The sequence below is a fragment of the Catharus ustulatus genome, chromosome 16 (assembly GCF_009819885.2).
Source record: "Catharus ustulatus isolate bCatUst1 chromosome 16, bCatUst1.pri.v2, whole genome shotgun sequence".
Taxonomy (NCBI): domain Eukaryota; kingdom Metazoa; phylum Chordata; class Aves; order Passeriformes; family Turdidae; genus Catharus; species Catharus ustulatus.
The window spans coordinates 11,068,034-11,082,316 of record NC_046236.1 but is presented as its reverse complement, the minus strand read 5'-3'; the positions used below and the strand labels follow the sequence as shown (position 1 = coordinate 11,082,316).

Here is a 14,283-nt window from a genome sequence, read left to right as displayed (position 1 = left end):
CATGGCCCAGGGTGCACCTGGCAAGCAAGCCCTGAGGGAGGACAAGACTGACCACAGAGAGGCAGAAATGATGGTTGAATGAAGATGTGCTAATTCAGGATTGCTGACAGGAGCAGATCTATTTACAGGTGACAGCTCTGATTCTTTTTGCTTTCCTGCCACCCCAGTAAAATCATCTCCTTGAGCAAATCCGTGTTTGTATTGCTAGCATTGTTATTGTCTTTGTCCCAAAAGTCTCCCTACCAGCAATCCCAAAATGTTTCCCCTGAAGCGATCTCAGTCACTGTTTGGCAGTTTACTGCCCAGAGCACTGTGTGTCTGGATGGCCATGCCTGGCTCAGCAGTGGTGATGACTCTCTCTGTTTATGAACAGCTGCATACAATCCTCTGTGAGAAACCGTCCCCTGCAGGCAATCCTGCCTCGATTGGGAAAGAGATCCTGAATCCTTGGAACTTGGGAGGAGCCAGGATCAGACTCTGCAGCTGGCCAGGCACAGGATAGAGGCTGCCTGGGCAGCTGCTGCCAAGGAGGTGCCAGCCAGGAGGAGCACATGGCAGCAGTTCTGGCCCTGCAGGTACTGAGTCATGTCCCAAGCCAGGGCAGGGTCCTGCAAGAGCCCACGTGCCCAGGTGACAGCTCCAAGAGCCACCCACACCCTCTGCATCCTTGGGGGATAACAACAAAGCAGAAATGACCAAGAGCAAGAAGCCACTTGTAGAAATGGTGGCTCTGGGGGAAGGAGCTGATTTGATGCTCTATCCCATAATCTCCAGTGGAAATATTTTACTCCCCAGTTGCAGATTCTGGCAGATTACTGGGTTTTGCTGCTGTTCAACCCTTTAGAGATCTTTAGTTTAATAATTCTTTTGCTAGAATTCTCCAAGGCTCCCGGGTGCAGGCTACACTGATGGAAAAATGATGATTATTTATTAATAATAATAAAAGTACATTAGCCAAAGGCAAGGGGAATCAATAAACTCTAACTAGATTGACATCAAAAAGGAACCTGCACGTCTGCCTGCTCTCCAAGGCTTGTTATCAGGAGTGGAGTTTTTCACAAGGGGGAACTTTCCTGTGCAGAACAGGAGCAGGCAGAGTGGGCAAAGAAAGGAGGGCAATAGATGGTCACGTCCACCTCAAGATTTTCTGCACAGCTATGAGGTCTTGGCCTGCACCCTCCTCTCCCAGACATTTCCAAGAATATCCTGTTCTGCCAGATTCTTCTCTGAGCAAATGGTGTGACTACTGGGACTCCTGAGACTTTAGAATGTGCAGTAAGAGGGAGGAAGAAAGCCCTGTGTGAGGCCAGTTGAGTACTGAAGGAGGAAATCTGTTGCTGTTTACATAGAGCTCTGTTGGAGTAGAGCTGGCTGCTGCCAGACCCAGCAAAAGCACTTCCCTAGGACTTCAGTCTGTGGTGACAATATATGGTGAGACCCTTTCTCAAGGAGAGAGCCCATGCCTGATGGACTGACACCCTGTGGGAAATGATGGATGAGCTCTCCAGAGGGAGGGAGGGAATCTTTGCAGTTTTAAAATACAGCCAATGTGATACTCTCACCCCCATTTCTTCCTCACATCCCTGGGCTTCCAGTGTGCAGCCCTGAACACAGCCTACAGGCACAGGCTCACAGGTGAGGAACCCACACAGGACTGGGGGAAAACGTCACTCCCAGCTCACATCTTTGTCTTTCTCCCAGCCTAAAGCAGAACCACCTTCAGGTGAGCAGACTGCATGGGCACAGCTCAGGGGGCTCATCAGTTCCTCCTGGAAAATGAGCCTGCACTTAAACACCACACTCACTCCTGTGTGCTCATCTGGAGAAGGTCACATCACTTTCTCATGGGACACAGGTTAACAGAGCTACAGTAACTGCAGGATAATGCAGGGAAAGAGTTGTTATAAGGCCATAATTCAGTCAGTGACTGCTGATAACATCATAAACCATGAGAGTGAACACCAAGAGCTTGTGTGCCTTGCAAGGCTCTGCCACTGCTTTACAGCCACCAGAGATGCCTATCAGCCATGCATTGTTATCAGGGGTATATAAAGGCTGAGCACACCCCATTAAACATTAACATTTTTAAAGACCCAGATGTGTTAAATCTCAGGCTGCTCCTTGCTAATGGATTTTGCTTGCCTTGACAAATGCCACTGCAAAAAGAAATCAAAAGCTTTCCGACTCTGACCTCTTTCAATTTTTCATCATTACTGCATTGTTTTATTGGACTACACCCACTTCTTCCCACCCTGCAAATCTTTATTTCTACAGGATTACTACAGGGTAGTGATCATTATCTCAAGTGTTCACTTTGCTCATTTTTATACAAATGACTCTTTAACTTCTTTTCATACATCTGTCAAATCAGTGTGGGTTGCAAATTTACTTTGGAAAGAAAAACTCCTGAAAAATATTTTTTTAAATCTTTATTTTATGACAATTTTTTAAAAAAGAGATTCCTGAGTTGTTTTTTTCCCCCATATTCTGAGTTGAAAGATTGTATGTGATGAGTCTGGTTACTGGGAGAAGAAAATAAAAAATCTATGCATGAGATTAGTGCATTGTCCCTGTGCAGAGCCTAAGGTGAGAGTATTTCCCACTTGTGTCAAGCATTTACCATTCTTGGGAGCTTTGTTGCTTTTAACAGCCTCCTTCTTGGACTGAATAGATGCAATTCCTTCATGAGTCTCACTCAGTGAGAAAACATGGAAGATCCTTGTCTTTGGTGCTGGTAATGTACTTTTTAATATGCATATCTGCAAAAAGATTTGTAGTAAAATCTCTTGTAACTGCAGCTAGAACCCTGGTCTTCCAGATCTACATTTACAGTCAAGGCAGCCTGACCTGGGAGGTGAATATTGAGTAGGTTGGGTTATAAAGAGATGATTTTCAAAATGCAGCTGAAAAATCAAATTCCTCAACACAGCTCCAAGGATTTTTTGTTCTGAGTCTCTGGCTTCCGTCTCTCTCAACATCATACTGCAGAAATTGTAGAAATCCAAGAGAAATCAGAGGCATTTCATGGAGGGTGATTAGTTGGTATCTACAGAAGCAGGGTCCCAGCATCTTACTTCTGGGCCCATCTTGATGGAGGTGGAGATGTGGATTTAGATGTACCAGAATTGCAATGAGCAATTTAAGATGAAGGTTTGTTTCATCTCTGAGTGCAGCATTGCTATTTCTGCAAGGTCCTCTCTAAACTAATGAGACTTTGGCTCAGTAACAGCAGAAAATTAACTATCACTCTGTACATCTTTATAGAGCACATAACATATTGAGGCCCTGACCTTATTGGCATGAAACTACGATTTCCCTGTAAGTGCAAAACAATAATATTTCATTAATCATCCACAACAGAAATCCCCATTCCCCAGACTGTTCTGGCAATATTCTGCATTTTTGCTTGTCTAGGAACCTGGATTAAAAGGGAGAAAAATGGTTTACAACAGCCTGTGGCAGTGATGGAGCAAGAGGCCTTATGTAAGAGCTGGCGGCGTGCTCGCCTCGCAAAGGTGAGGCGTAGCAATGAGTGATCCTGGAAGGATGTTTCTCTGAGGTGTGCCTGTGCCTGGGCTGGGAACAGCATCTCAAGGGCACAAATTCCAGCATCTGAATGTGCTTGGTCTTGTTCAACTCATTAATTTCCTACAGCTATCCCAAGTCGAGCTACGAAATCCCCTAGTGCTTTACTCCAAGCCTTTCATGGCTTGTCAATAAATTATTTTCCAATTAACTACCTGATAATTTGAGTCTGCAGGCTCTAAAAAGAGGCAGCGTGGTGAGAGAGAGAAAATAATGGAAGTCACGGATGTTTCCCTGCCCATTAAAAAGAATAAAGGTTCTTCTCTGAAGTATAATTCAATTTGGTGCTCCCAAATAGTAATGATGAGTATATAACAACTCCTTCTGAAGAGATGTTTGTCCAGCTGATGGATAAACACCAGTAGTGGAATAAGTTTTCAGCACTGTCTGATAAGATTGGAAAAGACCAATTTTAAATGTTACTTCAGTCCATAATTAATGATGAAAAGCTCTGATTCAAGCAGAGGATTTTTATTTCTTGTTTAGACTATCAAGCTGTGTAAGTTGAAAGGGGAAGAGCCAAGATTTTCCCTGGTTTGGGAAGTCTTCTAATTTGAGCATTCTAATTTTTGGCAAGGGCTCAGGACTCCAGACTAGAGATACTGCAACACTACGAATTATCTCATCTCTCTTGTACAATGGGCACCCTTTTGCTGAAGCAGCTATTTCAGATTTCCCTGATGCTCTCAAAGTCTCTCATTTCTTTGAAAGATAATATGTGAAAAGCATTTAATTCTCTGTTTGTGGTTGTGGCTCTGTTTTTGTTGAGTTCTTTTGGAACTGGTTGGTTTAATCCACAAATTAGGTTTTTTTTTTTCCTTCACAATGATTACCTAATGGGGGTTTCATTTGATCTCCTTGGGAAAAATATATCCTAAATTGCTAAAGCATGTGTATTAGATTGTATGACAACCTGTACCTTTAAAGGAAATTCTAGAAGATACAACTGGCATTTGCAATAAAAACATTAAGTAATCATAACCAAACACCTGCTACTATATCTGACCTGAATTTGAGTAACTACAACATTTAAGATTCCAAAGAAAGACCTTGAGTTAACAAATAGGCTAAAAAAAAAAAAAAAGGATATGATCAAATAAAGCAAGTCTACATAGCCTTTGCAGAGAATCATAGAATGATTTAGGCTGGAAAAGACCTCTAAGATCACTGAGCCCAGCTGCCAAGGTCATCACTAAAATCGTGTCCCCAAATGCCACATCTACGTGGCTTTTAAATACCTCCAGGGACAGGGGCTCCACCACTGCCCTGGGCAGCCTGTGGCAATGCTTGGGGAAGTGAATTTTCCTAATATCCACTCTCATGCCCAGTTGGGTGTCATCTACAATTTTACTGAGGGTGCACCCGACCCCATCATCCAGATCATTGGTAAAGATGTTAAAGAGAACTGGAAAGGGTTGGGAATAATTCCACTGTGGGATCTCTGCACATCTCTGTCCTTTGGCTTCTTCCTTCACTGCATTGGAAATCAGCCAATCGACCACTGTGACAGAAAGTAAGGAATGTAATTTGGGCAGTTTGCTAAAATCAAGTGTTTTGACATGTCAGTTAAACTTGTCCAGATGAACCAAAGTTACTTCCCTGCTGCTTGGTCGTCTGAAATCTGGGACAGAGTTTGCTGCATGCATTTACGAAAGAGCAGTATCTCCCTTTTACCATTAAGTGTTATAACGAAGTCAAGTGGAAAAGGGCTATTTACTGTATAATAGAACCCATCTATTGTTCATATCCCTGAAAACCTAGTAATAAAACCTTATATTTCAAGCTGTGCAAACCAGTTGCTTATGTAATAGAACATGGTGTAATTTTCCATTTACAATTTCAATAGTGTAATAAGAAAGCAATCAAAGCATAAACAAAAGACACTTTAAATGGGGCTGCAGTTAATATTTCCATAATGGATGTCCTTAAAAATTGAAGCTATTTCATTTCTTTTTTTTTTCCCAGCCTTGAATTCTTTCTGCTTAGTTCATTCATTTAATTAAAAGAAAATCAACTTAAGAAAGATAAAATACTGTCTTTAACCAATTGCAGCTATGGGCAAAGAAGAAAAAAATGCCAGCATAATCCACGGTTAATGCTTGGTGAGTTAAATTAAAGCTGTTTCTCATCCTCCTTTCAGAAGATTGTGAATCTGCAGAGTTTGTGCTGTAAACCTGCAGGCAGAAAGGCTGATTTTCTTTGTTGTACATCTTGAGGATTTGGAAGTTCACCATTTCTCAAGTTTCTGCCAACACCCCTTTGGTTTTATTGGTGTCACCAGTGTTTATGCTGTGTGATGGGAACCCACACTGGTTCCCAATGCTGGTAGGAGGTACAAAATAACTCAGTGCTGTCCGGATTTGTGCACAGCTTAAACCATGAGGATTGATGAGAGATAAGGAACCACTGACGATTGATGGTTGAGCAGAATGGGGATGGCCCATCCAAAATCCTGCTGGGTTTCTAAGGTAGCTGATCCTGGCTTCCTGCCAGTGTCATCCTCAGGGCTCTGGGATCACACACCAACCAGGGCTGAGTCCAGAAATGGGCTTTTGATCCAAGACCCAGAGCTCCGCAGTGACAGGTGAGGAGTTTATTCTTCGGGCAGAAGGGAAGGGGGAGCCTGGACTCAGCCCTGCATAGAAAAGGGAAAGATTGGACAAGGCTGGATCCTGCATGAAGGGATTTGCAGGTTCCGAGTTCGGCTCTTTCCTCCTGCATTTCCCGACGTACAAATGCCAAGGACACACCGTTTGTCTGGGCCCCTCCACAGACAGGCAGGCCACGATCATCACAGCCACCCACGCACAGGAACGAATCTCGGAGTCACGGAATCCCAGAACATCCTGAGCTGGAAGGGACCCACCAAAGTCCTGCACAGGACAACCGAGAAAACACCCGGAGCATTCGGAGGGGAATGAGGACAGTGGCACGGGTTTCGTGAGGAGCAATCGGTGGGGCCCGGCCCAACATGGCGGCCGCGCCGTCTCCATAGCGACGCGCGCCGCGCTCCGGTTGCCATAGCAACACCCACGCCGTTCCCGCCGCGGGGCGGCCCCGCCCTCTCCGCGCTGCGGCGGTCACGTGATCTTCGCTCGATGCGCTCGGCGCGCGGCTCCCCCCGGCGGCGGGAGCGTGACCGGAGAGTGACCGGGGAGTGACCACAAGGACCGGGAGTGACCGGAGAGTGACCGGAGAGTGACCACAAGGAGCGGGAGTGACCGGAGAGTGACCGCAGGGACCGCACCCCCGGCACCGACATGTCCACCGCCATGAATTTCAGCAGCAAGAGCTTCACGCCGCGGCCGCCGGACAAGGGCGCGTTCCCGCTGGATCACTTCGGTGCGGTACCGCGGCCTAGCGCCGGCCTCCCGCTCCCCGCCGGGCTCCACCGGCCTCCCGCTCCCCGCCGGGCCTACCCGGGCCGGCCCGAGCGCGGCGCTAGCGCGGCCCTCGCTGTGTGTTGCAGGGGAGTGCAGCGCCTTCAAGGAGCGGTTCATGGAGTGTCTCCGCCAGAGCGGCTACGAGAGCGCGGCCTGCCGGCAGAGCGCCATGGCCTACCTGGAGTGCCGCATGGACAGGCGAGTGGGCCCGGGGACAGCGGGGACAGCGGGGAGCGCTCTGCGGGGCTGGCAGCGCATTGGGGCCGCTGTCACACAGGAATCTGTCCGTGAAGGACACAGATGCTCCGTGTGCCGTCTGCAGGTTACCTGCCTTGTGGTTTCGGTGTTGTCTAACAGCGAGACTCAGGCAGTTTCCATCCTGCAACAGCGGCCAGTGTGAAGCTTTTTTTCTCTTTTCAGCTGTGGTTATAAGTTAAACTTTTAATTTGTAGCCCATACTTTGCTCACCTTCTTCATGGCCTTCTCAACATACACTGACTGTCTTCAAGACGCCTGCAAGTCTAACAATGAATTACCAGAGCCAGTGGTATTTTTCTTGCATACACTAAAGCAATTGAGTCTTAATTAATGCTGAGTTCAAGTGGAAATAATTTGGTCTGCTAGCCCCTTAGAAAAATGTTTCAAGCAGGCAAGTTAAAAGTTTTTGTGTCTCAGTTCAAGTGAAGGAAGTGTTGGTGATTGGTTTTCCAGGGATGTTTCCATTCATGCATTGCTTTGCAATTCTTCCTGTACAAGGGTGAGTCAGGGAGCTCTGAAAAGTGCACAAATTTCCCTGTATCTAGTGAAAGTACACTGCAAATCAAAAACGAGTTTGAAAATCACTTCAGCAAAGTCCAATGGCACCACAAAGACTGTTCTAAACCAGATTCACTTGAAAATGTAGATGGCATTGGTAGAATTTAAGGAAGCTCTTATGCAATGTATTAATTAAAGTCGGGTTGGTTTCTGATGAAACTCTTACTCAATACCTAAAATGGGGAAATAACAAATTTAATTGGAAAACCACTGTTAAGGGGGAAAAAATAAATCACTGAATGTTGCTTTCCTTAAAGTGAATTTTCTGAGGTCTTGTCAAACAGTAGTCACTCTGTATAGATGTCTTGGATCTGTTTAATAGAAAATGAAATAGAAAATGCTGCTATTCTCTTGGTTATAGGATATGTTCTCTGAAATGTTTTTTGTTGTTTTCTTTTTTACTTAGGCAACTTATGGCTAATGAACCACTGGAAAAATTGGGATTTAAAGACCTGATAAATGAGAAATCAGAAGAGAAACCTGAAAAGTCGTGATGAAGACAGACAGCTTTGTTCTTCATGAAGGGGAAACTGAATGTAGTACATATTGTACATTGTTCATATTGCAACAGGAACTGTTTCCTGAAAGAACCTTTTTTCCAAAGTTTAATTTATCCTAAAGTAAGATTTTTCTTTAAATGAGCAAAAGTAGTGCCTTTGCTTTGCTCAAGTATTTCTTAACTTATTCCTTTTAATTTCTCTAGAGGCAAAACAGTCACAGTCCAAAGTGTTCTCCATGTCTGTAAGAACAGTGAAGTCTTATTTTAAGAGGACAAAAACCAAACCAAACAATCCTTTATTGTGTAGGTCTTGAACTACTGATTAATCTTCTGTGGGCAGTACTGATATGCTCGCAGCAGTTACTTGCCAGGTGGAAATAAAGCTGTTATACTTTAAAATTGCTTCTTATTAAACACTGGCATTAGTCCCCATCCCTGGGGTAGACCCACCCTGCTATGGAAGACATTGGGGCCTGTGGGGGTACTTGGGTGTGGTGTTTTTTCAGTCATTTCATCTTCCATTATTGCTGGGAGAGTATTTCTAGTTCCAGACACCTGTCAGGGAGTGATTCTGCTTTTATTTACTGTGCCAGCAGTGTTCACCTAATTTTTTCATCATTTCTCTTGCATGTTCTAATGCAGTTGAAGTGTTTTTCAGTCAGCATTGAGTTCAAGTGGAAATAATTTGGCCTGTTAGCCCCTAGAAATGTGTTTCAAGCAGGCAATAAATTTGTAAATCTTCTGATGTTTCCCACTGTGTGTTCTGCCCTGTTATCCCTGCTGCTTTGTTTTTGTTTTTAACCCAGTGAATCATTTCTGTGTATCTGGCTCTCTCTGCCGAGGCAGTTCTCTAAGGCTTCCCTGGTTATTTGGTGTCCCCTCTCTGATACATCTCACCTCCCCTGCTGTCTGCTTTTGCTTCTGCCTCTCTCCACTGTGCATCTGCTCATATAGAGGAAAGGGTGAAAGAACATTTTCTGCTCTTCACACTGATCATTGGGGCTGAGATTTAAATTGTTGCTCTGTCTAATCTGATGGAACAGAGTGCACATAGCTCAGAGCAGGTTCCTGTTTGAAAAGGACATTTCCCTGTTGCTGCATATTTTTATTCCACTTCATTCTGCTGTTCGAATTATATCCTGTGGTGAGATTAGTACATTTATAGGAAAGAAAGCAGAGATTGTATTGCTGCAACAGATACTAAAAGACATTATATTAAACCACTGAATAGGAGCTTTCTTTTAGCAATACCAAGTTAGAATTAAAATAATCTCCAGCATCTTCAGAAGAAAGAAATCAAATTTCATGCTTCTGTGCTCCCTGAATATTGAAAGGCAAAGTGAATTCCTGGTAGGTCTGAAAGAACCCACCAGTGGTGGGGGGGTAATCTGGGCTGTTATCAGTGTTCACTTCATTTTCTGGTTGTTACTCTGCCTGTGGTTTTGGCCAAGCAGTTCCTTCAGCAGTTCGGGTGTGTTTTCCTGAGACATTGATGCCAGCTCTGTCCTCTGGGTTGTTACAAAGTTTATGAGGTGTTGAGTGATTGCCATCCTGACAGACTGCGGGGGTGAGAGGTTTGTGCCTTTCACCAGCCCTAAGATCACATCTTCATTCTGTCCAGATCCATGGGCACATCTCACCCTGCTTCCCAGCACAGTGAGTCAGCTGCTGTCCCCTCATGCCAGGACAAGGAGAGAGCTGTGAGTGGATAGCTGAAAATTCAGGGAATGGGCAGAGGCACATCTGTCCTGGCTGTAAGCATTGGCTGCAAAATAAAATATGTTTGGTGGAGCTTTAAGGGAAGCTCAGAGCTGCTGGGGGATATCAGACACTGAGATCTGATGCAGATGAGAAGTGGTGGGAAAAAAGCCATTACTGCCAGACCTGGGGTCAAACAGTTTTCCCAACTTGCTCAAAGGCACAAGTCCCTCCAAAACTGGAGTCATCTGGGAGAGTTCCCAGAATGCTCTTCAATTAATTCCTGCCAACATACAAATCATTAATTAAAATATTTCCACTTGAAACCTCTTTATTTTAGTATTGCTGGTGGTATCCAGGTTGGTGCCCCTTTAAACTGGCAGTGGGGCATAAGCCAAATGAAAGCAGCAGGTTCATAGCCAGCTTTTCTGTGCCCAGGCTGAGGAGGAACCTCTCCAGGAGCCTGTCACCACACTGGGAAAAATCTGTATTCTGGAAACGCTGGGCTGAGGTGTGTGTGCTCCAGGGAGGCAGTTTGTCAGGGGCACTGATTTCTTGGTGGAGCTGTTTGGAGCTGATGAGCTGCTGTGCTGTGGGAGTGCATCAATCTTCCTGCGAGGAGCCTGCCAGGTGCTGCCGTGAGGCTCCACCTGCTGACAGATCCTGCGACCTGGAGACAGGCAAACCATTGGGGATCAGCTGGGAGTGACGTACACACTGCCAGCCTGGATGTCATTGCACAGGTGTGCAAGGGGTAGCCCGAGGCAGGAGGAAGTGGTGACTGTGTTGGAGTGAAGATCCATGTGAGCTGTTACCATCACAATAGAAATCAGTAAGCCATGGAGTTGCAATTGTCTTTTGTAGCTTTTCTGCAGCAAAGCCTCATTCACACCCTAATGAGGCACCCAGCTGCTTGGGATCGGTCCCAGGGAGTCCCCGGAGGGCTCTGGATCAGCAGAGCTTTGCCCACACATTCTTTGCTCAGATTAAAATCCACTCAACCACAAAGAGCTTAACCTTGATCACAGCTGTTATTTACAGAGAGAACATTTCTGCAAGTTAACCATCATTACATCTTCCTGGGAGACCTTCAGCTCTAGGTGTATCTCTCCAAATAGCTACAGTGACCTGCAGAACCAGGAAGAAGGGGTTTAATAAACATTTCCAGAGCTCTGGGCGTGCTTTCACAGAAAAGCCTACGCAAAGAGAGCCTCTGGAAATGGGCCATGGTCCAAAGTCCTTTGTAGGAGCACAATGAGGCCGTGCCTCAGTGCTGAGGAGGGATTGCTGCTGCATCTGCCACCTGCAAGGACATCCCTGGCATAGCAGGAGGGTCACAGCTGTCAGGAGCTGTGGGGTCCATGTTTGGGGCTGTGAGCAGTCAGAGCAGGCAGAGGGTGTGGCTGCTGACCTTCACACTTGGTCCTTCCCCAGTGCATTCTCCCCAGTTTGTCATGCTGCTTCAGACTCAAGGAAGTCCTTGTGGCTGAGTATTGCACTTATGGTCAGTGATCACCAGCTTGGTTTCCTTGGGAGAGCACGTTGTTGGTGGTGATTATTTGCCCTTTAGGGCAGCAATCAGAACAGCTTTTATTTGTTGCTGCCTTTGGTTTTGGCTGAACCAGCTGAGGGGCAATGAGTTAAAGCACCTCTTAAATTTCACCTCGTTGTCTCACTCCAAGCAGAGAATTAAGAGGCAGCACCATTTTCACTGATCTTCTGTAATGAAACTTGGGTTGTAGGAGGCTACAAGAGAAGGAACAGGCTGCTGCCATATAAAAAATGTCAGTCTGGAGCATCACTTGTTGCTGCTCTGAGAAGTGCCTTGGACATTCTGGCTCCACTGGAGAGCAGTATTTTTCTACATTTCTCATCCATAATTCCTGGGATGGGAATGATACTCCTGCTAGCGTGCAGGACTGCTGTCATGTCTGGTAGCATATCTATCCAGAGGACTTCAGTGCTTTTGTGCCTGGAGGAGATCCATGCTGGAAGAGATCCTTCTGCTAAATTGGGAATGTTGTATATTATATCAAGTTTCCCACAAAAATCAAAGCTCTGACTCAGATTAATTTAAAAAAAGACTGGAAGTGCAAATACAAGGGTACATTTCAATTTCAAGGGTATTTCAATGAAAACTGGACATCTGATTAAACTTCTCCTGGTTATATTTTCTTTTTCTTAATGATTCTGCTTCTGGGAGTAACTGGCAATGTTGCATTTTTTGTCAGGATGCAGCAGATTTTCTAGCTTACAGATTTCAAGACAAAATGCCTTCCTTCTGGAATGAAGGTGCCATATGGCTTGAAATGCATAATTGATCACTGCTCAAAATAGGAGCTTCATAGAAAGTCACCTAGAAGTCCAATGAGTGTGTGCAGGGGACTTGATAGACCTTGATCCATTTTTTGTTTCCTGGAACTGATGATGATACAGGAACAGGTTTTTGTGGCTCTCCCTAGAGGTTCTGATACTTGTGCTCTCTCATTATCCAGGAGATTTTGGGATTTGCATTAGCAGGTGCATCAGTCTTAGGCTTGGGCTGCTGGGCTTGGGCTGGGCCCAGCTTCCTGCTGGGCTTGGCTGAATGACAAGCTGGCATGCACCATATAGCCCAACAGTTCTCTGTGAGGTAAAACAGTCCAGCTGATCAAATCTGGTGAGCTGAATCCAGCCCTTGGTGTCCCACATTTCCCCACCTCCAGGGGGATGCCTGCACAAGCAGCCCTTCCCACACAGGGTGAGGTTGGTTCCCACTGCTGTGGGAGGGATGCTGGGTCCATCTGGCCATGTGTCCTGCTGCTGAGAGTGAACAACACCATAAACCACTTTGTATTGTGGATGCTTTTCTGCCCAGGTCCTTATGAATGATGGTAAACTCGGATAGGAGCAGTGATGGAAAGCAGCCTGACAAAGAAAGAGTAGGGGGATGAAGAAAACAAGGAGACAGAATGACCCAGGCTTTTCACTTCACCTTGATGGGTTTAAAAAGCAGGTGGTGGGGGTGTTTCTGCAGCCCCTTTGGGCAGCTGAGTCCTTTGCCTGTTTTAGTAACCTTAGGGGAGATGAGAGCTCTGAGTTCTGGAGGATTTCTAGTTTTCTTACTGCTAGCAAGCCCTGCTCAGCAAGAACCTGCTCACACACCCAGTTCCAATCCTGCTTGCAGAGCTGCTGAACAAGGGGACACGTGGGAAGGCAGCAGCATGGGAGGGTGTGCTCTGTGAGGGAGTCAGGCCCCTTTGTGTCTGCTCAATTTCCATTTCTCTGTTATTAAACCATGCTCTGGTTTTCAGTAGGCTTTGGAAGCATCTCTCCTTAGTGGGCAAGGCAGAAGAATGATGGCAGCACTGAATCTGGGACACCAGGACAGCCCTGAGGGTTTGATGTGATGCTGTGTGCTGCAGCCATCTGCTGCCAATCTACCTAGGGCTCTTCCCCTCTGGGTTGCACTGACAGCCCCAGGCAGCAGGGCTGGATGGATGGAAAAGCATTTCACCATACTGAGGGAGTCAGTTTTTGGGCAGGCAGACCCAGATGGGGAAAAAAAATCCCACTGCCACTCAGGATTGCAGAGAAGCTGCGGATCAAATCAATGCTGAGAAAATTACTGGTAACACAAGATGCTGAACCAGGCAGGAGCAAAACCCCCCCAGTGATAAATGAGCCTTCACAGCCCCATGAGCAAGCACCAAGTAGGGAATCCCAGGGGTGTAATGAGGCTGGCTCCTTGCTGGGGGCTGAGGTTGCCTCCTTTGATTTTTGCTCTTCAGTTTGGGGGTGGGAGTTAAGCTGTGCTGGCTTCACCCCCTGGATTAAGCAGGTTGGCTTTAGCCTTGTCCTCACCCCCCCAGCCCGTACAGAGCTCAGGCTCTGGGGTGTGCCTGTTGTTTGGCACATCCCCCATGTTCATGTGCGTGCTAGGAGTGGTTGCTAAGGCAGCACAAACCTGTCCCCCTTCTCTGTGCTTTCCAGTTTCTGTCTGATCCAGAGGTGTAGGGGTGCTGTGTCCATGCAGCCCAATCCCAGAGCAGGATCTGCATGGCAGAGCAGAGGCAGTGCCACAGACCAGCTGTGAGCAGTCTGTGTGCACAGGAGTGGTACAGCTGGGTGAGTGTGGGGTTTAGTTTAGTTTCCCCTGACCCCAAACTGTGGTGCAGAGTCTGGTGGAAAAGAGGGACTGTCCTCTGCCAGGAATTGAGAGGAACAGCACGGAGGGGAACATCTCTGGCAGGGGGTGCATCCCGACCTTGTGTGAGGGGAGATGCTCAGGCTGTGCATGGGCAGCAGAGATGTTTCAGGAAC

The 14,283-nt window shown here is 46.3% G+C and overlaps 1 protein-coding gene across 2 annotated transcripts; it reads left to right on the top strand.

Moving 5' to 3' along the window:
- Positions 1–6,713: 6,713 nt before the first annotated feature.
- LOC117003854 (cytochrome c oxidase assembly protein COX19) lies at positions 6,714–9,032 on the top strand. Of its 2 annotated transcripts, XM_033074187.2 has the most exons (4): positions 6,720–6,788; positions 6,819–6,927; positions 7,055–7,166; positions 8,191–9,032. In XM_033074187.2, exons 2-4 carry the CDS (start codon positions 6,846–6,848, stop codon positions 8,276–8,278), a joined length of 282 nt encoding a protein of 93 aa, XP_032930078.1. In that variant the 5' UTR covers positions 6,720–6,788; positions 6,819–6,845; the 3' UTR covers positions 8,279–9,032. The 2 variants fall into 2 exon arrangements, with proteins under 2 accessions (XP_032930077.1, XP_032930078.1); XM_033074186.2 differs by having other exon boundaries at positions 6,714–6,927.
- Positions 9,033–14,283: the final 5,251 nt, after the last annotated feature.